Below are 24,574 nucleotides of genomic sequence, written 5' to 3' on the forward strand. Positions count from 1 at the left end.
TGTTTTCCTGCCAGACAAACTAGATGCCGGTTCCCGGACATGCCAAATGAGTTCATCCCTTCATCCGTGCTACTCCTTCTGCCTGTCTGTCCTCATCTCGCAGCAGTACAGTCGGCTCCTACTCCTTTAAAACCCAGTTTAGCTACCACTCTTTGTGAAGCTTTCCTAACCTCATTCCCAGCCCAAAAGAATTGTTTCTTCTTCATTCCTACCCCAACAGCTCTGAATGGCTAGCATTTGGTACTTACGTCTGTTAAGTGGGTCTTACTCATGTTAGCAAGACACCTGGCGCATAATAGGCAATCAGCTGTATTGGTGAAAGGAATTCCTTATTTCTATTGCTACTATAAAGATTCAAATCATTAAAAAAAAATCCAAATAATGTAGATCTGAACCAGCAGCTCACACAGGAAGGGGGAGAAAGGGGTCAGAAAGGTTACAGATCACCAGCGCTCCTCCCTATCTGACCACAGCGGTCCATCAGTTTGCTCTCTCCTTTTTGACCCTGCAGGTAGCGAGGATCCGGGGAAGTTGAGCCATGCCGTGTTAAAAAATGGCCACACCACTCCCATAGGGAGTACCAGCTCTTCTAGTCCAGACCAAGCAGAAGAAGAGTCAGGAAGAAGAGCAAGTCTTAGGAAGCCTGTGCCCGAAGAGGACCCAAAGAAGCGATCAGGTAAGAGACCCTGGGTTTGTGAGCGTAAGAGCCATGCGTCAGTCATTCTCATCTAAGTCCGAGTTTTGCCAGAGCCAAGGGAGAAATAAAATCCAGAGAGAATTCTGTTTTCCTGTAGCAATTCCTCAACTAGTTGCAGCTTGAAGTGGAATTTTCCCCCTCATTCTTCCATTCACAAAAGACCTAAGTTGCGATTCTCAAGGACGGAAGAGGATGTTGAGCATCAGACACCCGTAGGCCTTTTTCAAGCTACACATTCCTCCTCCTCCACCCATGGGATTCTGTGCCTCCCCCGGTTGCCTGGCTGTGGTGTGAAGAATCACTACCGTACAGGCCTCTCTTACTTTGGGATTGGGATTGAGAAAGTGTCATATGCCTTAAGTATGTTGAGGTTGGGACGCTTTGCCTGGGAACTCATCTGCAAGATAAATAATGGATGAAGTTGACCTCAAGCCTGAGGTGTGTTAGCTTTTTCAGTCTATCTTGTTACTCTTTCTTCCCTTTTAAATCACATCTGTTATTACGCAGGCTCAACTGGAAGCCAGCCTAATTCCGAAGCAGAGTCCGTTCCTGAGAATGCACCCAAGCAGCCTTTACTTCCCCCTAAAAGACCCTTGTCCTCTTCTCACGAAGCAAGCGAAGGGCAAGCAAAGGATGCCGCTTCCTCCGGCAGCACGGCCAGGCCCGTCTCCTCCGCCCCCACTGTCGCCCCCACCGCAGCGCCTGCTGCCACCACTGCTGCCGCGAACCCAGCAAAAACTGTTAGTTCCTCCGTGCCCCCCTCCCCAGCACCCAGGACTCTGCCCGCGGCTCCTGCCAGCACTAACACTACCGCCACCCCGAGCCTCACTCACGCGGTCCCTGCCAAGCAGCCCCCTGTCCCTCCCCCTAAACCAGCTCACAGAAATAGCAACCCTGTCATTGGTAAGTAAGTCTTAGGTGTCCGTTGCTTTGGGTTTGTTTTGGTCTGATTTTGGACGGCCGTTTTATTGGATCATCGGTACAATATTGATTAGGTCTGTGAGAGTTCTCCGTGTCTTGTCCCTCCGAATGCCCTCAATATAGAGTAAAGTCTTGAAAACGAGGCCGATAGCTATGAACGAAAACAGACTAGGATCAGAGATCAGTAAAATTCAGTTCCAGTTTGGTGGGGGACGGCTTAATATCTATCTTTCTAAAACAGTGTTTCTGAAATACTGTTTATAGTTGGGGGACTGGCCACGTGAAGACCACAGCAGGTCTGACCTGCATGGAGAAAAGGGGTTATTTTCACCTACTTTAAACCACCAGTGCCTGCCTGCAGCATGAGCCCAGCAGATAAAAAGGTGATTGTATAGATGCCAGTATAACTTGTGACTCAGTGTCTGGCATAATACCTTCCTGCAAACTGCAAAAGATATTATTCAAGGTGTCCTGATAAAGTCACGTTTTATCTTGGGAGAGTTAAGAATGCTACTCTTACTCCAATAAGTGATAGAAGAAAGAAAACCGGGAAGATAACCGGTACATTTTTATCAGTTTAGTAAATTTTTTTATATTTACCCGAAGTCCTATTTAGGTCAGCTTTTCTTTACCTACATGTATACCTTCTTAGAAGAATTTTCAAGAAAGAGAGGAAGGAAGGTAGTTTTTCAGGAAAAATGATACTAGGCTTAGTAGGGCTTGCAGTTCTTGTCCATGAGGGAAGGGAGGAATAAAGTACGCTTATTAAACAGCTAATACCCCTACCTTGTGTGGGGTGACGAGAACCCTGAAAAACAGGCTTGGAGTATATTGTGAGTATGGCAGGTTGGGGTAGTTTGATTAGAAAGACGATGGAGGTTATTACTGTTCTCACCACCCCGGATGGACAGGGCTGTGTTGGCTTATCTCTGAGGAACTCAAGCAGCTTTCATATACTTGCTTTCAGAACCTCCTTGTGAAGCAGGAAAGCGATTTTATCTGTTACATAGTTAGGGCAATTATAGCGTGAAGAAGTTGTGACTCACTCAAGGTCGCAGTTAATGAGAGAGGGAAACCAAACCTAGGCTTTTCAGCTCTTGAGCCCAGACCTTTGTCCCATACAGCTGTATTCTCAAACTGCTGCCTAGACAGGGTCTCGTCACGGTCACCCAGAGGGCTTGTTGAAACACAGATTGCTGGGCCCTGCCCTAAGCGTTTCTGAATCAGTAAGTCGAGGGTGGGCCTGAGAATTTGCATTTCTAAGAAGTTCCCAGGTGATACTGATGCTGCATATAGGGGGACCATACATTGAGAACCATTGCTGTAAACCAGTAATAGTCTATCCTTTTCAGGATAAGATAATATAAAAAATATTAATACGTGTCCTGTTCTCTGGGCTGAACCACAGAGGCCACTCTTGGCCTAAGGTGAATAGCCCAGAGCAATAGGTCTCATGACTGAGGGATCAACATCAGTCTTGAGTGGTCCTCAGCAGAAGGAGAAAAACAGGACAGTTCAGAGTTTTTAATAAGATTAACTTAGCTTTGATTTAAAGGACTATTCTTTTTTTTTTTTTTAAGATTTTATTTATTTATGTGACAGAGAGACAGCCAGCGAGAGAGGGCACACAGCAGGGGAGTGGGAGAGGAAGAAGCAGGCTCCCAGTGGAGGAGCCCGATGTGGGTGGGACTCGATCCCGGAACGCCAGGATCACGCCCTGAGCTGAAGGCAGACGCTTAACGACTGCGCTACCCAGGCGCCCCTAAAGGACTATTCTTTATTCTGAAATTATGACCTTCCTAATTCTTTGATGATAAAAATCCATTTCTTTCATGAAAGGATGATCTTCACAAATGGGTTACTTGGTATCAAGTCTTATTTGGAAGTACTAAAAATTGACAACCTGAGGTTGGTTGAGAATTTCATTTTAATTTATTGGTCCGTGAGATCCAAACATTTAAAAACCACTGCTGTACACATTGCTGTGTCTACTAATGGGCATAACAGTGTTAGGCCTAAGGACTAAGCAGGAGTATTAGGACAAGGGAAGGACCACTATAAATAGCTGAACAGGTGAAGGGAATCCGTAACCCCTCCAATGAACATTCCAGCATCTTGCCCACAGAACTACAGCCAAGTGCCATTGTGAGGGTAGATATAGCAGAGTTCACTTCTTTAACACCTTGAGGTGTATGTTTTCCTTAAATTACCAGAGATAATTTACCTATCAATTCAAACAATAAAATACTCAAATTTGGTATTGTGGAGGTTTTGTCGTAAATGGAATATCTAATGGCTATTTTTAGAGAGGCAGCAAAAGTCCAGTCTACCCAAAAAATCTCATTGGGGCTAAAATTAATATTTTTTTCATCTTTTTTTGTATGTGTATGCAATATTTTTCTAGAAAGTCTTTTTTAAGGATTTTTTTTTTTTTTAATCTATTTGAGACAGAGAGAGTGAGTGAGAGCACAAGCCAGGGGGAACTGCAGGGGGAGAAGCAAGTTCCCCGCTGAGCAAGGAGCCCGATGTGGGACTCCATCCCAGGACCCTGGGATCATGACCTGAGCCAAAGGCACCCCTGAGCCACCCAGGCACCCCTCTAGAAAGTCTTTTTAAAATTTATCTAAGATGTATAATACTATATGTTAATTATATTGGAATTACATTTTTAAGTGCATTTGGGCATTTATAATATATAAAAGATGAAATGATTATATTAAAGTAATATTAATTTATTCACAGTTAATAAATTATTATTATCTTACATATTTATTGTTTTCATAATTTGGCCTATGAATAAGTAACTATGCCTAGTAAAAATGTAGAGGTAGTTAAACCTGAAAAAAAAAAACAATTAGTGACATTAAAACATTATCAAATTAGGGGCACCTGGGTGGCTCAGTTGGTTAGGCATCTGCCTTTGCCTCAGGTCATGATCCCAGGGTCCTGGGATCGAGCCCCACATTGGGCTCTCCTTTCAGCGGTGAGTCTGCTTCTCGCACTCTCTCTGTGATCTCCCACTTTCATTCTCTCTCAAATAAATAAATAGAATCTTTTTTTTTTTAATTCTCAAATTAGCTAGCTTTTTACTTTGAATGCTACCAGTGGAGTGGGACTTAGAGCAAGTAAATTTTTTATTTCACAGGACCTTGAGGTGTTGCTTTCTAGGTAAGACCTATGGCAGCCATTTGAAAACAAGCGGTGTAACCAAAATTAGGGGTTTGAGTAGAGGGTTAGAGGTTGGTGATCAGGAGACTTACTGTTTAATTATTTTGCAAGATTAGCCCATGCATGCTGTGATGACCTACTTCTTAAAAGCCATTGGAGCCCTCCAGAGGGACTTTGCTGAATCAAAACCTGAGTCATTTTGGGTTTGGGGGGATCATGTAGGGATATATACTATCGTGACATAGGGTGGGGGCCTCTCCTCTCATAAGCATGTGTTGAGGGTCCACCGTGTGCCAAGCACGGTGCCCACCTCTATGGGTATGCTGATGGAGATGGGTTGCTCTGTCATCAAGGAGCCCATAGTGTAGTGGGGAGTGGTGATGGGGGTTTGGGTATAAAGGATAAGTATGGACATCATAAAAATCACAAAGACAGTGGTATCTAGAGGATGGAGTCTAATAATGAGAACTGGGACTAGCCCAGCCCTTGCCTGTATGTAATATGATCTTGGGCAGGTCATCTAACTTCTGTGGCCTCAGTTTTGCCTTCTGTAAATTGGTAAAGATAACCTCCTCTATAAAGAGAGTCCAAAGACAAGGATAGCAAAGCACTTTGATTTCTTCAAAGGCCTTTGCATTTGCTGTAAAACTTCAGGATGTCATTATTGGTAATTTTATAATGCACAGCTGGGATATCTAGATGTCATTATTTATCAAGTTATGGTAACAATGCCTGATAGTATTTGGGTTTTTTTACTGGTACCTGCATGGTTAAATTTTTTAACGGAATTCTGTTAGACAAAGAACTTACTATCCACATTTTTTGTCTCATCGTATTAGCTTTATCTACCTCAAGTCATAAAAAGTCATATGTATTAGAGCCAAGAAGTAAGAAATTTCTCATCAGAGTATTAAGGTAGTGGTCTTCCTATATGTCTGTACATTTATTAGGCCTTCTAGATATTTTTTTTAAGATTTTATTTGTTTATTTGACAGAGATAGAAACAGCCAGTGAGAGGGGGAACACAAGCAGGGGGAGTGGGAGAGGAAGAAGCAGGCTCATAGCGGAAGAGCCTGATGTGGGGCTCGATCCCATAATGCCGGGATCACGCCCTGAGCCGAAGGCAGACGCTTAACCGCTGTGCCACCCAGGCGCCCCGGCCTTCTAGATATTTAAATATAAATTTTGTTTTAGCGGGAGATACCTGGGTTGTGGCAAAGCCACGAAATGGTATAATTTGCCTGAAAGCTGAGAGTAAGCTCAGTTCTAATCTAGGCCCTGGGCTGGCCCTTCAGAGCATTGTGAAGCCATCTTAAACTGAGGTGTTCTCTCTTTTCCAGCTGAACTGTCCCAGGCAATAAACAGCGGTACATTGTTATCGAAACCATCCCCACCCTTACCGCCTAAGAGAGGCATTCCATCAAGCTTGGTTCCCGCCTCGGAGTCTGCCGCTGCCACCACCACAAAAGCACCAAGTGATCAGAGAGAAAGGAACACATGTTCTGTAGGCTCTGAACCACTGCTGATGATCCCGCCTCCCTCTCCATCCCCCCCACTGCCTACTCATAGACCTCCAGAACCCCCACGGTCCCCTCCATTCCTTGCTAAGACTTTTCAGGTTGTGCCAGAAAATGAGTTTCCAGCTTCCTTAAACCTGCCCCAGGAGGTATCCCAGCAGGAAGATCAGAAAAAGGAAGTACCCAAGAGGATGTTGGACCACAGCTTTGGGGAGCCCCATGTACCCTGTAGGCTGCCTCCCCTCCCACTGCATATCCGAATCCAGCAGGCCCTGACGAGCCCACTTCCCATGACTCCTCCCTTGGAGGGCTCTCATAGAGCTCAATCCTTGCTCTTTGAGTACAGTGACAGCTTTTCTGAGGACAGCGGTACCCTGGGTCGGACCAGGTCACTTCCCATCACTATTGAGATGCTGAAAGTGTGAGTGCTTTTAAAGCTTGCCTTTTGTTTCCTCCTCTTAATTCTAGGTAGCCTTTCTTGGAAAAAATTATTTATAAAAAGAAAATATTAAAGTAAGAATATTACTTTAATTAATATTAAGAATATTAAAGTAAGAATATTCAACAAATCAAAACATGTTCTAGAATCTGGACTTCATTTACCCTGCTGATTTCTAGGACACTGTTTCCATAACAGTCACAAACTTTTGTACTTGAAAATTAAAACCACTCTTTTTTTGTATATGATACAAGGGAGGCAGTGTAACATGGGGCTTAAGAGCATTAACCTTGGAGTAAGACAGCTCTGGGTTCAAATCCCAGCTCTGCCTCTTACTTCCTAGCTTGCCTTTCTGCACTTGAGTTGTCGGATCCATAAACACGAATGATACCTACGTCATAGGCTCATAAGGATGAAATTAGACAAATCTGAAAGCATGGCACCTGGCACCTGAACGCGGTAGAGAGGGACAGAGAGCAGTCTAGAGGAAAAGAAGGGCGCTCCGAAATTAGCTCAGGGTTGCAGCCTCATAAACGGCAACTGGCCAGGTTGTGCTCTCCCTCATCTGTCCCGAACACCTTACCTTTTTAAAATTCTAACAAATTGTGACTGAAGGTTAACACTTTTTGGCAAGTTGGAGATTTGCCAGAGATTTGCACGTCGGAGAATTGTTCCAGAGTTGTTGCCCCCGCGCCGCTTAGCTGCTTTGCCATCGTCTTTGTACTTGCCGGTGTAATTTTCTTACATCCTGGGGAGAGACAGTTTAGGAGTTCCAGATGGACTAAGTCACAGTTTTATGCCTCCAGAGTGGAAAGAAGGGGAAGTTAGTTTTCATCTTTACTTCTCTTTGCTTCCGTGGATTAGATGATCATTTTGTCCTACTCTGTTGTTAAACCAAGGGAAATAAGTGGGTTAAATACCTTTGTTACATATCTTCCATGAGCCAGGCACAGTGTTAGATGCTACGTGGTTTTCTCACTTTATCAGCCCAAAACAAACTTGCGTCTCACGTGTAGATAATTACGGGGCCTGTGTGCCAAACAGTAGTATATTCTAGAATGTATCTATTTTATTCTCACAACAAGCCTAGCAGGTAGGTTTCATTCACATTTGCAGAAAAGTTAAATAACTTATAAGCTAGTGAATAACTTGTAGAGCTAGGATTTGAGCCCAGAGCCTTTTAGATTAAGAGCTGCTAAAAAGTTCCTTAGCAAGATTCTTGAAGTTAAGGGAAGGGATAAATTATTTTCACTCGTGAAATTTTCCATAGTTATTCAATACTTTGCCTTGCAAATCATTTACCCGTTGTTTCTGAAAGGAGAATATGATTATATTAATTTGTTAGTCCAGACGATGAAGAAGAAGAGGAGCAAAACCACCCGTGTGCATTCACTGAGGATGTGGCTTCTACCTCGGTTGTTCCTGAACTACCACAGTGTCTGCAGGAGGAAGAGGAAGAGAAGGAGAGTGACTCTGATTCAGAAGGTCCTATTCAATACCGAGATGAAGAGGATGAAGATGAGAGCCATCATAGTAAGAACGGGAAAAGCAAAGGAGAAAATGATTTTATCGATAAAGCTACTTGCTGGTGTTAGCAGGTGTAAGATGACTGGGAACAGTCACCCTCTCCCATCGAGTCATCTGGCTCACTGATACTGGAAGCCATTGCGATAGAGCCTTGTCCCTGCTGTTCCCCCTGTTCTAACAAGCCGCTGAGAGCGAGCCAAGTACATTGAGTCATGCAGGGTTTGGTTTGGTTTGGTTTTTAAGATTGATTTCTTTTAGAGCATGCAGGGAGAGGGAGAGAGAGAACCTCAAGCAGACTTTGTTCTGAGTGCGGAGCCTGATGCCCGGCTCAGTCCCACAACCCTGAGAACATGACCTGAGCCAAAATAAGAGTTGGACACTCAGCCGACTGAGCCACCAGGCGCCCAGAGTCATGCAGGTTTTTATCTCTTTGTGATCAAAGAATGATTTACCTTGATGGTTTTAAAGAATTTGGAGTAGAAGAAAGTTGGTATTTGGGCCGTGTTAAAAAGATATAGTGACGCTCTCCTTGAGTCTCCTGAACTTAACTGTGTCCGTGGGGCAAAGAAAAAACACCATGTTTATGTACACAAATCTGTAGATAATGGAATCGTGATTCCTACAAGTAGGAAGGCAGCTTTAAGAGTAGAAATCTTGGGGCTCCTGGCCGGCTCAGTCAGTAAACATGTGATTCTTGATCTCAGGGTCATGATTCAAGCCCCACATTGGGTGTAGAGCCTATTTTAAAAAGGGGGGTGGGGCATGCCTGGGTGACTCAGTTGGTTAAGCGTTTGCCTTTGACTCAGGTTGTGATCCCAGGGTCCTGAGATCAAATCCCACATCTGGCTTCTTGCTCAGCGGGGAGCCTCCTTCTCCCTCTGCCTGCTGCTCCCCCTGCTTGTGCTCGCTCTCTCTGACAAAGAAATAAAATCTTTAGAAAAAGAAAAATACCAACAAAAAAAGTAGGACTCTTATGAAATGTGTTAGTGCAAATGCCTTTATGTTGTCATCCGTGTTTGGATTCTCTCTCCTCTAACAACTCTTACGTAGAAGAAATGTAGAGGAATGTAGAAAGGAGAGAATGTCTTTGGCCCAGCTGAGTCCATCTGACTAATTAGATTTCTAGATGTCTTCAGCTTTACCCCCACCTCTGTGTTAGCTGCGAGATGCGATACTGTTTGTTCAGACTCTTGCCTCGTTCTGGGTCGGGTTGAGCCTTAGCACCTGCTTTTTTTCTTTCCCTTACACAAAGGTGCTCTGGCCAACAAAGTGAAGAGGAAGGACACACTGGCAATGAAGTTGAACCACAGACCCAGTGAACCGGAGTTGACCGTGAATTCTTGGCCTCGGAAAAGCAAAGAGGAGTGGAATGAAATACGGCACCAGATTGGGAACACACTGATCCGGTAAGCCTTGGCTTAGAGGAGACTGGTTCGATTTTGCCTGTAGATGTCTTAGAGACTTACTTCATGGTGGAGCATTCACTTTTATCTTTTTCTTTTTTTAACTGTAGAAACCGCATAATTTTTAAAAATGTATATTGTACACAGTTGGGTGTCCTCTAGGAATTTGGAAATTAAGGAACCAAATGGCCCTTGGAGCTTTAAATCATGAGAGAGACATATTTCACAGCTTTACCCCACAAGATAGACATAAATATGGCTTTTATTTTATTTTATTTTATTTTATTTTTTAAAGATTTTGAGAGAGAGAGACAGAGCATGGGAGGGGGGTTGGGGGCAAAGGTGGAGGGACAACTGGACTCGGGACTCGGTCCCAGGACCCCGAGATCATGACCTGAGCTGAAGGCCGATGCTTAACCAACTGAGCCACCCAGGTGCCCCTAAATATGGCTTTTAAAAAGTTTCTAGAGAGGCTGGCTCAGTCAGTGGAGCATGTGACTCTTGATCTGGGAGTCGTGAGTTCAAGCCCCACATTGGGCATAGAGTTTACTTTTCAAAAAAAATTTTTTTAAGCTTCTAGAGAATTCAGGTGCTTCCCAGGACAGCAAGACTCCTCTGTCATTAATCTAGTTGCTCAACTACGAGGTGCCAACCCAATTAAAGATCACACCCATATTTTCCATTATATCTATTTCACATGTTCCACGTAACTGCCTTCTTTCAAAGTGTTAGTATATTTTTCAAGTCAGCTGGAACCAAAAGCATAGAGAAGCTAAATGCAGGCGGGCTTCCTACACATGTCATATACATAGAGTCCAGGTGTATAGATGGGTGTTTGAACAACTCACGTGTTTCTTTTGGTACAGTGAGGAAGAGGAAGTGGAACTCTTGGCATATTCTTAACAAGATAATTAACTTAGGATGTCCATTAATTAAGATATATTCTCCTTACCTGCCTCAGACACCTGGCTTTACTGATGGCCAGGATAGCAATCTTAGAGAAGAACTCGGGCCCTGACTGTCAGCCAGAGAGCATCAAGAATAGGAATTAGTTGAGAATGGGAATCTTTGGTAATAGATTTATTTTTCTTTCACTGCAGAGCTAGTTGCTCATCTTCGAGTGTTGTTTCATGAGTCCTAGTCTTCTTAGAAGAGTTTTTGGACACTGGCAATGACTAATCTGAAATTGGAACCTAAAAGTACAGCAGATTAACATTTACAATAGCAATTAACAATAGCTTCAGAAATCTTTAAATATTTACAGGTTAATCTGACAAAAGATTGTGTAAGACTTGTATACTGCAAAGTATTAAATAATGCTGAAGAAAGTAAAAAAGAGTTAAATAAATGAAGAGAAATACCATATTCATGGGTTACCAGCCTCAAGTATTATTAAGATATCACTACGTGCAACTCTGATCAAACTACCCTCCCAAAAGGCTTTTTTTTTTTAAGATTTTATTTATTCATTTGACAGAGATAGAGACAGCCAGCGAGAGAGGGAACACAGGCAGGGGGAGTGGGAGAGGAAGAAGCAGGCTCTTAGTGGAGGAGCCTGATGTGGGGCTCGATCCCAGAACACCGGGATCACGCCCTGAGCCGAAGGCAGACGCTTAACCGCTGTGCCACCCAGGCGCCCCCCAAAAGGCTTTTTTTTAAATTGGCAAACTGATTTTAAAATTCTTAGGGAAATACAAAGTACACTAGAGTAACCAAAGCAGCTAAGGAAAAGGACAGGGTTGGAGGACTAACACAGTCTGATTGAAGACATACTAGAAAGCTAAAGTAACCTAATCAGTATGGTGTTGACATAAAGATAAATAGATAAACAGAACAGAAAAGAGAGTCCAGAAGTATACCCACCCATATATGTACAGCCCATTTTTGACAAAGGCACAAAGATAATTTCATGGTCTCTTCAACAAATGGTGCTGGCAGAAAAATTACTTCAATTCGTGCCTTGCATCACATGCAAAAAATTAACTCAAAATGAATCCTGGGTTTAAATATGAGAGCTAAAACTACAAAATTTCTAGAAGAATATGAGTTGGACAAGATTTCTTAAATATGATCTCAAAAGCATGATTCTTAAGAGGAAAACATTGATAAATTGCACTTCAGAAGAAATAAAACATTTTAGGGGCGCCTGGGTGGCTCAGGCAGTTAAATGTCTGCCTTCGGCTCAGGTCATGGTCCCAGGGTCCTGGGATCGAGTCCCACATTGCGCTCCCTGCTCAGTGGGGAGCCTTGATTCTCCCTCTCTCTCTGCCCCTCCCCCTCTTGTGCGTGCTCTCTCTCTCTCTCTCTCTCTCGCTCACTCTCTGTCTCTCAAATAAATAAAATCTTAAAAAAATTTTTTTAACATTATCTTTAAAAAAAAATTTAACATTTTTATTCTTTGAAAGAGACTGAAGAATGTAAAAACAAGCCACAAACTGGGAGAAAGTATTTGTGAACCATGTATCTGATAAAGAACTTGTATCTAGAATATATGAAGAACTCGCCAAACTTAATAAGAAAAAAACAACCCAATTTTTATGTAGTGGGGAGCAGAAGATTTCAAAGAAGATATGCAGATGGCAAATAAGCACATGGAAAGATACTCAACATCATTAGTCATTAGGGAAATGCAAATTAAAACCACAGTGAGATAACACTACAAGGTTCCTAGGCTGACTAAAATTGTACAATTTTATTTATTTTTTTAAAGATTTTATTTATTTGCGAGAGGGAGAGCGTGCACGAGCAGGAGTGGAGGGGAGGGGCAGAGGGAGAGGGAGAAGCAGACTCCCCGCTGAGCAGGGAGTCCCATGTGGGGTTCTGTCCCAGGACCCCGGGACCATGACCTGAGCCGAAGGCAGACATTCAACCGACTGAGCCACCGAGGCGCCCCTAAAATTGTACAGTTTAAAAGACAAGAGTTGCTAAGGATGCGGAGCAGCTGGATTCTCATACACTGGTGGAAGGAATATAAAATAGTAGAGCTACTTTGGAAAATAATTTGTAAATTTCTTTAAAAAAATCAAACATAGGGGGCGCCTGGGTGGCACAGCGGTTAAGCGTCTGCCTTCGGCTCAGGGCGTGATCCCGGCGTTGTGGGATCGAGCCCCACATCAGGCTCCTCCGAAATGAGCCTGCTTCTTCCTCTCCCACTCTCCCTGCTTGTGTTCCCTCTCTCGCTGGCTGTCTCTATCTCTGTCGAATAAATAAATAAAATCTTTAAAAAAAAAAAAAAAATCAAACATAGGATCCAGCCAACACAAATATCCATCAAAGGGCAAATGGATGGGGGGCACCTGGTGACTCAGTTGGTGGAGCATGCGACTCTTGATCTCAGGGTCATGAGTTCAAACCCCACGTTGGGTGTAGAGGCTACTTTAAAAATATATTTATTTACCAAAAACAAGGGAAGAGGGAAATTTGGACACAGAGATTCAAACACACACGCAAGGAGAGTGCTGTGTGACCATGGAGGCAGAGATCGGAGGGTACGTGTAAACACCAAAGAATGCCAAAGACTGCTGGCAACCCCACCGGAAACCAGGAGAGAGGCATAGGACAGAGCTCCTTTAGAGGCTTCAGGAGGAACCAACCTCGCCCACACCTTGATTTTGGCCTTCTGGCCTCCAGAACTGAGAGAATAAATTTTTGTGGTTTTAAGCCACCCAATTTGTGGTCATTCGTTATGGCAGCCCTGGAACACCAGTACAAGGTTGATGGGTACGTTCATTAGATGGTGTGATGGTTTCACAGGTATATACACATATAAAAACATCAAATCATGCAGTTTATTGTATGTCATTTGTACTTACTGGAGTGTGGGATTTTTTGTTTGGTTGGTTTTAATGAGCATTTAAAAAGGAAGGTCTTATTCAGAGGGACCAAAAAAAAACTTTGCAATACATAAAGAATGTTGTAAATTGTATATAAAATGGGGCTGGGCGTTCTCTAGACAGGTAGCTAAAGAGTTAATGAGCATGCGGTTCAAGTACTGAGAAGTGTAAGTCGAAGGTAACAAGTGAATGACTGATTCCAGAGATGACAAGTTATCGCTGGTGAGTAACATCTCAGAACCGCGGATGAGATGAGAAGCGTCATCAGTATTTCACAGAGAGAGCCGAAATCAAATCATAGAATTGCCGAGTATCATTTCAAAAGAGACAACCTTAAATTCCAGTGGTTGCTAAATCACTGGTTTAAAAATCAAAAGAAAGACATCAGGGTCATGTGGGAAGGACTGTAAAAATACGTATAGGAAAATCTCAGTCCTCGTGCCTGGTTTTCTCAGTCAGAATTTCTGTCACATGCCTTGAAGTTCTGTGCGCCTCCAGCAAATCTGTTTGGGAGCTGGCAGTCTCGTCCAAACCTGCATTTCACAGACGGCTACACTCAGGATCCAGCTGAGCTTTTCTGTGGTGACAGGCTCATTAACAGCCGAGCTAGAACTGGGGTTCTGGCCTCCTCTTTGCATGTACAATTCCATTTTACGTTGTAGTGTCTGTATGAACACTTTCAACATGAGAACTGTTTCGTTAATAATCAGAGAAACAAATGAAATACCAAAACAGTTTAAAAATCTCTTGCTGGGGTGCCTGGGTGGCTCAATCAGTTAAGCGTCTGCCTTTGGCTCAGGTCGTGATCCCGAGGTCCTGGGATCGAGCCCTGCGTCAGGCTCCTTGCTCCGCAGGGAGCCTGCTTCTCCCTCTGCCTACCGCTCCCCCTGCTTGTGCTCACTCTCGCTCACTCTCTCTCTGTCAAATAAATAAAATCTTTTAAAAAAAAACACAAAAGCTCTTGCTTTCTTGCCAACGGAGGGGCTCATATAAACTGAGACCAAAACAAATCTTTATAAGCAGGACTGGGAGGCTTAACATGGACAATACCTTATTTATCTCCTTTTTAGACGACTGAGTCAAAGACCGACACCGGAAGAACTAGAGCAGCGAAATATACTACAACGTGAGTCCAGCTGTGGGAATGAAGCTGCATAGACTTTCTCAGACTTTACATTTCTGACTTTAATGTACATGCCAGAGAAGAGAAGCATTTTCTACAAGGGCCAAGGAGAGGGTGTTCCAGCCCAGGAAGGACCACTCATATCTTTTCCCCTGAAGGAACAGAGTTCCCCCAAGCTGCTCTTACAAGATATCATTGTGGTATTGCTTAGTGTACTGGGAACCGCTAGAAAATTCTGTTCTGATGTTCTCACAGTATCCTGAGACTGCCTTGGCCACGTGGGAAGATTTCACAGCATGTAGTCGATGCTGCTCAGCTTTCTCTGTCTTCAGGGAGGGTAGTGGCTGTGCATCTGGAGGGGACCTTCCTGTTCCTAGTGGACTTTGAGGGCTGGGGCCCAAAGCAAGGTCCAGATGCCTTTTTCATCTCTGAAGACTTTCATACATCTGAAGTCACGAAACAGGACCATGTATTTCATTTTCTTTCTGTGTTCATAATTAACTTCCTAAAATAGCGTTCTGACCTAATACACATTTGATTCCGTTTTCCAGACTCTAGAGTGAAATTTGCCCTTAAAAGCCTCTACCCTGAGAGGATGAGGCTTCATAGAGTTACTTGTGGGCATGCTCAGTCTGAGCAGTCCATCCCCTGTTCTCTCATCACTGTGTGGATACATGCAGTTTAGTCACTGTGTGAATTTTAACCTTGGGAACCTTTATAGACATATCCGCACAAAAGTTAGCATGATCTGCATTCTCATTCTTGGTAGTTACTCTTGAGCAGGAATCTGCAGGGTTTTCTAAGGGGCACACAGTAAGTATGTTAGGCTTTGCAGGCCAAAAGCAAAGGGACGCTCTTATGTTGGTGCTTGCCAGGCCATTCAATATATAATCATTTAAAAATGTAAAGATCATTCTTAGCTCACGGGTGGTAAAAACATAGCCAACTGGCTGGATTTGGTACCATAGTGTTACTGACCCTTGCTTTTAAGTATTCGACTCTACCAGTCGACAAGAAAATTGTCTGGATTACGCATCCCCAAAGTTAGTGTTTTATTCCGACTTGGAGCCTATAAGATATATCTGCCCTGTAATTACTGAAAACTTTGATATGCAAATTCCTGTTCTGAAGTAATATTCTTTGTCTTGGACTGTTGACTGTAGCTAAAAATGAAGCTGATCGGCAGGCAGAAAAACGAGAGATTAAACGTCGGCTCACTAGAAAGGTACGTAGCCCAAGTGTTCGGTTTCAGTCTGCCTACTGATCACATATCTTGTATTTGAATAACCTGTTTGGTTAGAAAGAAATGAATTTGGGGCACCTGGGTGGCTCAGTCGGTTAAGCGTCTGCCTTCAGCTCAGGTCATGATCCCAGGGTCCTGGGATGGAGCCCCCCCCCCATCTTGGGCTCCCTGCTAATGGGGAGTCTGCCTCTCCCTGCCCCTCTGCCCCTCCCCTTCACTTGTTCCCTCTCTCTCTCAAATGAATAAATAAAACTTAAAAAAAAAATGAATTTGCTTGAATTGCCACAGATTGCTGTGAAAATAGAATCCATGATGCAGATACCGAAAACAACACAGCTTTATCAAGAGCGTTTTTTTCTTTCTTACTGTTTAAAGAACACCTAGCACAAGAAGGTTCCCCAGTAGTGTTTACATAAATTCTGAGCTTTTATTTGGTAAACCTGGGATTTTGATGTACACTCTAAAACCCGTTGAAGTGTAGAAACAGTCACGGGGAGTGTGTAGCACTCAGTTTTGCCTGGCAAACTGGTGTTTTTCTAACCAGAAGGAACTGAACTGACCCTTAATGATACCTGAAAAGTATGAAAACACCAACTGGGATTTTGTTCTTGGTCCCAGATCAAATGGGGTAGAATCTTCTTTGTACTAGACCTATGTTATGCCAGCTTTTAAGCTCAGGGATTAATCCCTTTTTCCTTTCCTTCCCACCATAATAGTTTATAATTGCCTCTGATTGATTCTGATTTGGCCTGAATTCTCTAGATGTTTCTTAAAACTTACAAGAATCCCCAGAAAAGCGAAGGATCTCGGGATTTTCTTCCTTATTTCTCCCACTTTTTCCCTTCCCCAGGAACGAAAGAATCATTCTTGATAGATCGAGGGTAGCTAGATGCCACAGCTGGGCTTGATGCCTTCAGATGGAGCAGGTTACCTGATTGTTCAACCTTAAATCATAGTTCATTACCGAATCTGGACATTATTCATATTAAAAGGAGATTTACCCTTTACCTGCTAGATACTGCTTTCGTATTAAATATACTTAACTTTCGAGGCGCCTGGGTGGTTCAGTCAGTTAAGCGTCTGCCGTCAGCTCGGGTCATGATCTCAGGGTCCTGGGATTGAGCCCCATGTCGGGGCTGTCTTCTCAGTGGGGAGCCTGCTTCTCCCTCTCCCCCCTGTTTGTGCTCTCTTGCTACCTGTCTCTCTCTCTCAAATAAAATCTTTAAAAAAATAAAAATTAAAAATACATGTACTCACTTTCTAAAGTATGATATATGAGTTTATAGCCCAAATCCCTTGTTACCCAAAATGTGGTCCACGGACCAGCGGCACTGGGAGCTTGCAACAGCTGCAGAATCTCAGGCCCCACCTCAGACCTGCTTAATCAGAATCTGCATTTTAACCAGGTCCCCAAACAATCTGTATGCACATGAAAGTTTGAGAAGCACCCGTCACACTGGTTATACTGGTTTATAGCTGTGGTTCTCAGTCTTAGCTGTGCATTCAGGAGCTTTAAAAACAAAACAAAACCTCCCAATATCCAGAATCTCTGGGAATGGACCCAGGAATCAGTAGTGTCGAAAGGCCCCCGGGTAATTCTAGAGTACAGCTAAGGCTGAAGGTCCGGGTTAGAGGCCGTTTGAATGCGTGCTTGGTGCCTAGTTCCTGGCATAGTGAGCTGAGAGGCTCCGTTTCTTCCAGCTCAGTCAAAGGCCGACTGTGGCTGAACTACTCGCCAGGAAGATTCTGAGGTTCAATGAGTACGTGGAGGTAACAGACGCTCAGGATTATGACCGGCGAGCTGACAAACCTTGGACCAAACTGACCCCTGCTGACAAGGTAGGTGCCTGTTTGTTTGTCTTTCTCTCGCTTCTATGTGGAGAATGGAGGACACTAACTAGAAGGGAAAACCATAAAACGTTTACTTTTGGTATCATGTTTAATTTCTCATCAAGATACAAAATGCCTGTATGTATGAACCAAAACTTTATACTGATGACTCCACTACCACGACCATCCCAACCAAAAGAAAAGAAAATCCTTGCTATCTCACAGACTCCACAAATCTGGAAGGAAATTAAAGCACATTTTAACAGTCGTTAGGTTTGGTCGGAGGGAGTTTGGGTGGTATATTTCAGTAATTACCTGTATTTCACTTTTATAACAGGAAAAGCATTTTTACATGCTGTGGAAACTATAAAAGCTACAGTATCTCTTTGAAGCTCTGTGAGTGTTTTGGTTTAAGGAGAGATACTCGGTTTATTAGGAGATGGATGGTGTCAGGGAAGGCGGAGGGTATCAGGCTCGGCGTGCGGACCTGGCTGCTTTCCTCGCTCGCGCTTGCCCACCGCGGGGGCCACGTTGCCGTTAAGCACAATAGAGAACAGATGGCAAATGACACAGCTCTACTACGGCAGACGGAAGATGCTGAAACATTTTTGTTTCTACTCCACAGGCTGCCATAAGAAAAGAATTAAATGAATTTAAAAGCTCAGAGATGGAGGTTCATGAAGAGAGCAAACATTTTACACGGTAAGACCCAGAAGACCCAAATACCATGAGCTTAGTAAGCTCCACCACAACACAAACACACCGGAGTTGTTCCAATGGGAAGGACTCTAATGACATCATTAAAAGAGGGACACAGCATGCTGAGTGCAAGGCTCCATTAAGAGAGCGGGATGAGGACCAAGAGACAGTAGGAAATGCCTGTACCGAGTGTAGTATTTTATGTATATTATTTAATCCTTGCGGTAAACCTGGAGGGTCTGTTAATAGCCCTATTTTGTTGATGAAGAAACAGGCCAGGGGCACCCGGCTGGCTCAGTTGGTGAAGCGTGAGACTCCTGGTCCCCTGGGGGGTTGTGAGTTCAAGCCCCCACATTGGGCATAGAGCTTCCTTAAAAAAGGAAAAGAAATGAAACAGGCCCAGAAGGGTTCATTAAGTTGCAGAACCAGGACTGGAGAAAAGAATGACTGACTGAAAGCCCCCGGGTGCTCTCTTCCCGCACCTCACTGTCCCAGGGTACGTATGAGGAAAATGTTGTTGAGCTAGACAAGACCAGACCTCAGCCTCTTTGATTTCAGTTATGTCTCACGCTGCTGATCTTACCAATGTAGTGTATAAATTTCATTTTAGTTAGCTGTCTTCATGAAGCAGACCAAGAAGTATGTTGAGTAGAAGTCCTGTTGTAATCAAGGACCCACCCAGGACCTAAAGAATCAGCGGGCTACAGATGGAATCTGTGAAAATATGTAGGCGAGTCTCAGAACATTTATAAAAAGCCAGAGGTGCCTGGCTGGCTCCATTGGAAGAGCATACAACTCTTGATATCGGGGTTGTGAGTTCAAGCCCCACATTGGGTGCAGAAATTACTAAAACTTTAAAAAAGAGACGCTAAATGAGAGAAGATTACAATAACGATAGTTACAGTTTACTATAAAAAGCAAATAAAGTTGGAAAATAGAATATTGTTGAGCATTTTTCCATCATAATAGAGGCAAATGGTGCTTTTATTTTTTTTTTTTTAAGATTGATTTATTCATTTTAGAGAGCATGCGTGAGCAGGGGGAGGAGCAGAGGGGGAGAGAGAGAATCTCAAGCGGGCTCGGTACCAAGCGTAGAACCTGACACGGGGCTCGATCCCATGACCCTGAGACCATGACCTGAGCTGAAACCAAGAGCTGGATGCTCAACCAACTGAGCCACCCCGGTGCCCTAGTTCTTTTCCTTACAGAATTTTTTTGTACTGAACTATGATAAGTGTAGAGAAGGCACATTTTTTTTAACACATTTTTGAACTATTCGGGGCACTGTAATATGAACTCAAATAACAAGCCATACTTGCGAGCAGGAGACTGTGGTCTAAGCTGGGAAAAGACCCGTGTACTACTCGATATGGTGCAGTCAGTATGATAAATGCCTCAGTCATTCCGAATCTTGAATCTGCCAGGTTTCGTATCCCAACGCCACTGTTTCCCAGCTCTGTCAGTGTTAGCCATTCTCGTTGTTATTATAATAGTAATAAAGTACTATAGTGAGCAACATTCAAGGAAAAGAGTCAGAGAAGGTGATGCTTAGACTGGATCTTAAAGCCTGTGAAAGAATTTATTTGGACAAGAAGGAAGGAAGGAAGGAAAGAGCCAGCATTACCAAGCAGCATTATCAGCAGAAGGACCAGCATTAACAAGGCTGTGGGAGGTGAGAAAGTGTGCATTGTCTCTGCGTGACAGAAAATGCAGCTGGAGCAGGGGTCCTGTGGGAGCAGTGTGGTGAAGGGTAGACCAGCACGATGGGGGTTATGGTCACACTCTGAAGAGCTTTGCCTGTTGTGCTAGGAGACTGGAACCACTGGAGTTGATTGAGTGTTTCAGATGGAGCCCTGGTGGAACTGTGGAAGGTGACATGGAAGGCTGAAGAAACTAGCAGCAAGGAAACCAGTTAGAAAGTAACATAAGGGGCGCCTGGGTGGCGCAGTGGTTAAGCGTCTGCCTTCGGCTCAGGGCGTGATCCCGGTGCTCTGGGATCAAGCCCCACATCAGGCTCCTCTGCTATGAGCCTGCTTCTTCCTCTCCCACTCCCCCTGCTTGTGTTCCCTCTCTCGCTGGCTGTCTCTTATCTCTGTCGAATAAATAAATAAAATCTTAAAAAAAAAAAAAAAGTAACATAAAAAAAATTTTTTTAAAGTAACTGAAAAAAAAAAAAAGATTTCAAAACCGGGGAAGTGATCGTCAGAATGCAAGAGAGAAAGGTTTGAATAACATTTCAAGCGCAGGCAGCCCCTGGATGGCTCAGTCGGTTAAGTGTCTGATTTGGCTCAGGTTGTGATCCCGGGGTCCTGGGATCGAGCCCCGCGTCAGGGCTCCCTGCTCATCAGGAAGTCTGTTTCTCCCTCTTCCTCTGCATCTCTCCCCGCTCATGCGTGCTTTCTCTTGGATAAAAATAAAATCCTTGGGGGCACCTGGGTGGCGCAGTCGTTGAGCGTCTGCCTTCGGCTCAGGGCGTGATCCCGGCGTTCCAGGATCGAGTCCCACATTGGGCTCCTCCGCTGGGAGCCTGCTTCTTCCTCTCCCTCTCCCCTGCTGTGTTCCCTCTCTCGCTAGCTGTCTCTCTGTCACATAAATAAATAAAAAAATCTTTTAAAAAAAAAAACAAAGACAAACCACATTTCAAGCATAGACTCAAGCATGGGCTGTCTCTTGATCCCAGGGATGAATTAAAGGAAGTAGTCAAGTGACTCTTAAGATTTCGAACTTGTGATTTTCGAGGTTTGTGAAGTCAACGAGGAGTTGAGGTGAACCCTTTAGGACATTTATTCAGGAAGTATTTGTTGAGTACCTGCTACCTGGTAGATAGCAGTTCTAGGTGCTCGGAATATAGCCTGGAACAGGATGAAGTCCCTGTCCTCAATGAGCTTTTATGCTGAAAGGGGACGGCAGACAATAACCAAACTGGAAAGTACACTATGGAGGCTGCGCGTGACGAACCTGTGACACGTTGACATGGAGACAAGGAAAAGACACTTGGATGTTCAGGCTACGAGTTCAGGGAGAAAGCAAAGCCTCAGGATATAAAATTATGAGAAAAGATAGTGGTTTTTAAGGGGAAGATTGTTTGTATTTAAAGGATGGACAGAGGAAAATGAACCAGGAAAGCATTCTGAGGAAAAGCAATTCAAGAAGAAGGAAAACAGGGCGCCTGGCTGGCTCAGTCGGTAGAGCATCTGATCTCGAGGTCGTGAGTTCAAGCCCCACACTGGGTGTGGAGATTACTTTAAAAAAAAAGAAGAGGAAAAGTCGGGTAGAGTTAGAGTAGCAGAGAGGCAGTTTTGAAAAATGAGAGTGTAATGGCAGCAAAGGAATCTACAGTATCTGGTAACTCCGCCCTTTTTGCTCATCTCGTTTTAGCTACCATCGTCCATGATGCTGAAGTCCGAGAGAGGGACTAAACAGCCCCCAACACAGGGCTGCTTGGCTGCTTCAGTCTCCAGAGTGATGTGGAAGGAATTTCTGCACAGCCAGCATTGAGTCCTCTGGGATGTAGTTCTGGGGTGAACGGCACTTCTATGAATGTAGCATTTCACTGGAATGGGTGGTCCTGTGCTGCTCTGGACAAAACTGAACACTTTTTCAGTGCTTTTGAACCTTGTAACATCGCAGCATACTCGTGGGGTCTTCCTCACCAGCCACCCGCGCTCTGGGCCACACCCTTGCCCCAAGAAGACAGCCTGTACTGGGGCACGGTTTGCACCGTTAGCCTTACCTGCTCTGTTCTGGGTGTGAGATCCCTTTGTGTAGGCACCAAATTCCAGCTGTCAAATCCAGCTGGTAGTGGGAAGAACCTTCTGGAGGCTCCCAGCCTTCTGGCAAAGGGGCCCCCACCTCCAGGGCACGCCTCCCCACCACACGGGCACATCAGTTGAAAGCACTGCACTATACCTCTCGTAACACAGCAATATAGCCCTCCTCAGGCATTCCAGCCCCAGAGAAGCTCAGGATCTGACATGTTCTTCCTTTTTGGCACAAGTCATCTGATTTTTATTTTTAAAATTAAAAAAACAAAAAAAAAAACTTGAAGAAGTGCTGGGAATGTATGTTTTTCCTGTCTATTAAACCATCGGAGCCACAACTAGATTCCAGGTTAGGAAAATGAGAAGGCATCTATGTTTTCTATATACAAAAACAAAACCAAAAAAGGCCTTTATTGTTAATGCCAACTTGGCAGAAGACTAACTCACGGCTTAAATTTTATAAGCTGTTGTACTTTTGCCATACCAAATGATACTCTGAATCGTTCTGACCGATAGATGTATTCTCCTCCACAAAACAGAGTTGTGGCAGCTCTGTGGGAGCAGCCATCTGCCTTGGGCCCCCAAGCTTCCAGCCAGAATCACTGCAAGGTGTGGGGACACGGGGTGCTGGACCGGAAGAGGTCTCTGGAGGAAGAAGTAGGAGGGGCACAATCATGACCCGCTCCTCCTCCCTTCTCCTCGGTGCTGTTGGCCCTCTCCTGCTGTGCTCTCCCCCTTCCCTCCTGCTGACCCTGCCCTCTCTGGCAGCTTCCATCTCACGTGCCCCTCCTCTGCCCAGCAGTCGCCAGTATCTTCGGTGCCTGGGCCTTAGTTCCTATTTAACTGATGAATGTAGCTTTTTTCCCCTTGCTTTAATGTTCAGAAAATTGTGACTCCTTCATAGATTCCTTCTGCAGTCCCTGTTCTGTTGCAGCTGGTCAGTTAGAAGTTCCTCGTTCTCTGCTTTTATGTCCCTGTAATATTTGCTGAAAAATCAGAATATCAGGTCAAAACAAAAGAGGTGAGGTGACCATAAAAGGTAGTATTTTCTCTCTATATGGGGAATAGGGACAGATTTGGATTTTTCAGTTACTGTCAAGTGCTTTGTGGCTGTGGAACTGTGGTGGGTCCCCAGCTCCTGGAAGCTCATGACCTTTGTGTGACTGCGGGAAAAGCGACACTTCTACACAGCTGTGAGGGGTCTGTATTTAAGGTGGCCACACACATGACTTCTCCTGTCTGTCGGTTTGGAGACTGTTCGGCTTATGCCAGCACTCTCTGTGACTGGAGGCGACATTTTCAAACCCTCTTCCGCTGTCTGGCTTTCCCTTAATGCGCCAAGTCTGAAACCGGATTTGAGTTTCTGAGCTACTTGTCTGCTTCCTGTGTGTCGCCAAGGACTCTAGTTTGTCTTTCATCTCATCGTGTTCTTTTGAAACCAGATGCTTTGGGGGTCAGGTCTTTTCAGGTGTTTTTATATATATATACATATATATTATATATATATATATAATGGATTTTGTGTTCCCTTTTTGTGTAAGTAACAATTCACAATCATAATGTAAAAAAGAAATAAAAGTCTGATGTATTGTACTTCAAGATGCTTCCCTGATGTACAGAATCTCCTTGTAAAGTAAGTAATTGCGTTGTATATCAGTCTTCCTATCAATATTAATTATAAAGTATTTTAGAATTAAAAAGCCAAACTATACTATTCTGGTATGAAGTGCTTATTTTATTTAATGTTCTACCTTATCCCAAAAAGATTTAAGCTAGCTTATAAATGATAACCTAAAATACTGTTAGACACCCTAAGTGAGAAGTAGATGAGCGGGAAAAATAATAGTAAGAATATTTAGTGTAGCCAGAGGTAAGGTCAGTCAAGTTTCTGTCTGTCTGTGCACAGATATGGAAAAAGAATGGGCCGCAGAGAGAGGAAAGCCAGCTGTGACCCACCCCCACTCCCTACCCCCCGTGGTATATACCAGCTAGGGCACCAGGTTCTTTATCCTCTCTATCCCACCCCCAGTCTGGGAGGTAAGGGGAAGTACACTCCTGTTGCCAGTCAAGAACCGGGGAGGCAAAGTCCCTTCCTAAAGGTCAAGGCGAATTATGTAATCACTCTTCGCATATATTCAAAGACAAGCAGTTGCATCCCAATCTGTTGTCCCTACAAGAATTTACTGTGTATGAACCACATGTAAGTAGACTTCAGGCTGACAGCACAGTAGGACAGTTCCTACCTCATGTATTCCTCTGGCAAGCAGCCCAGTTTCAATCCAGGTGGCCTCACCAAATGACTCACTTTCCTCTTGTCACTTGAGAGAGTGGCTTTGATTAGTACACCACCCTTTACCAAGAGTTAAAAGAAACCATGAGTCAGAACTGCTCATGTCATTGGGTTCCACCTGCT

At 44.0% G+C, this 24,574-nt stretch overlaps 1 protein-coding gene across 15 annotated transcripts in view; it reads left to right on the forward strand.

Annotated features, from left to right (window-relative positions):
- Positions 1-23,872, forward strand: part of LOC103666490 (mediator of RNA polymerase II transcription subunit 18) — a 133,950-nt gene extending 110,078 nt beyond the window's left edge. For all 15 annotated transcript variants that reach the window (XM_040619111.1, XM_040619110.1, XM_040619109.1 and 12 more), the window contains 10 exons: positions 512-676; positions 1,205-1,600; positions 6,127-6,724; positions 8,088-8,275; positions 9,522-9,675; positions 14,576-14,631; positions 15,792-15,853; positions 17,573-17,710; positions 18,327-18,403; positions 21,779-23,872. In XM_040619111.1, coding sequence (XP_040475045.1) covers positions 512-676; positions 1,205-1,600; positions 6,127-6,724; positions 8,088-8,275; positions 9,522-9,675; positions 14,576-14,631; positions 15,792-15,853; positions 17,573-17,710; positions 18,327-18,403; positions 21,779-21,794 — 1,850 coding nt within the window. In that variant the 3' untranslated portion in view covers positions 21,795-23,872. The remainder of the gene's footprint in view (positions 1-511; positions 677-1,204; positions 1,601-6,126; positions 6,725-8,087; positions 8,276-9,521; positions 9,676-14,575; positions 14,632-15,791; positions 15,854-17,572; positions 17,711-18,326; positions 18,404-21,778) is intronic.
- Positions 23,873-24,574: the final 702 nt, after the last annotated feature.

This window comes from Ursus maritimus, unplaced genomic scaffold (genome assembly GCF_017311325.1).
Source record: "Ursus maritimus isolate PB19 unplaced genomic scaffold, ASM1731132v1 scaffold_32, whole genome shotgun sequence".
Lineage (NCBI taxonomy): Eukaryota > Metazoa > Chordata > Mammalia > Carnivora > Ursidae > Ursus > Ursus maritimus.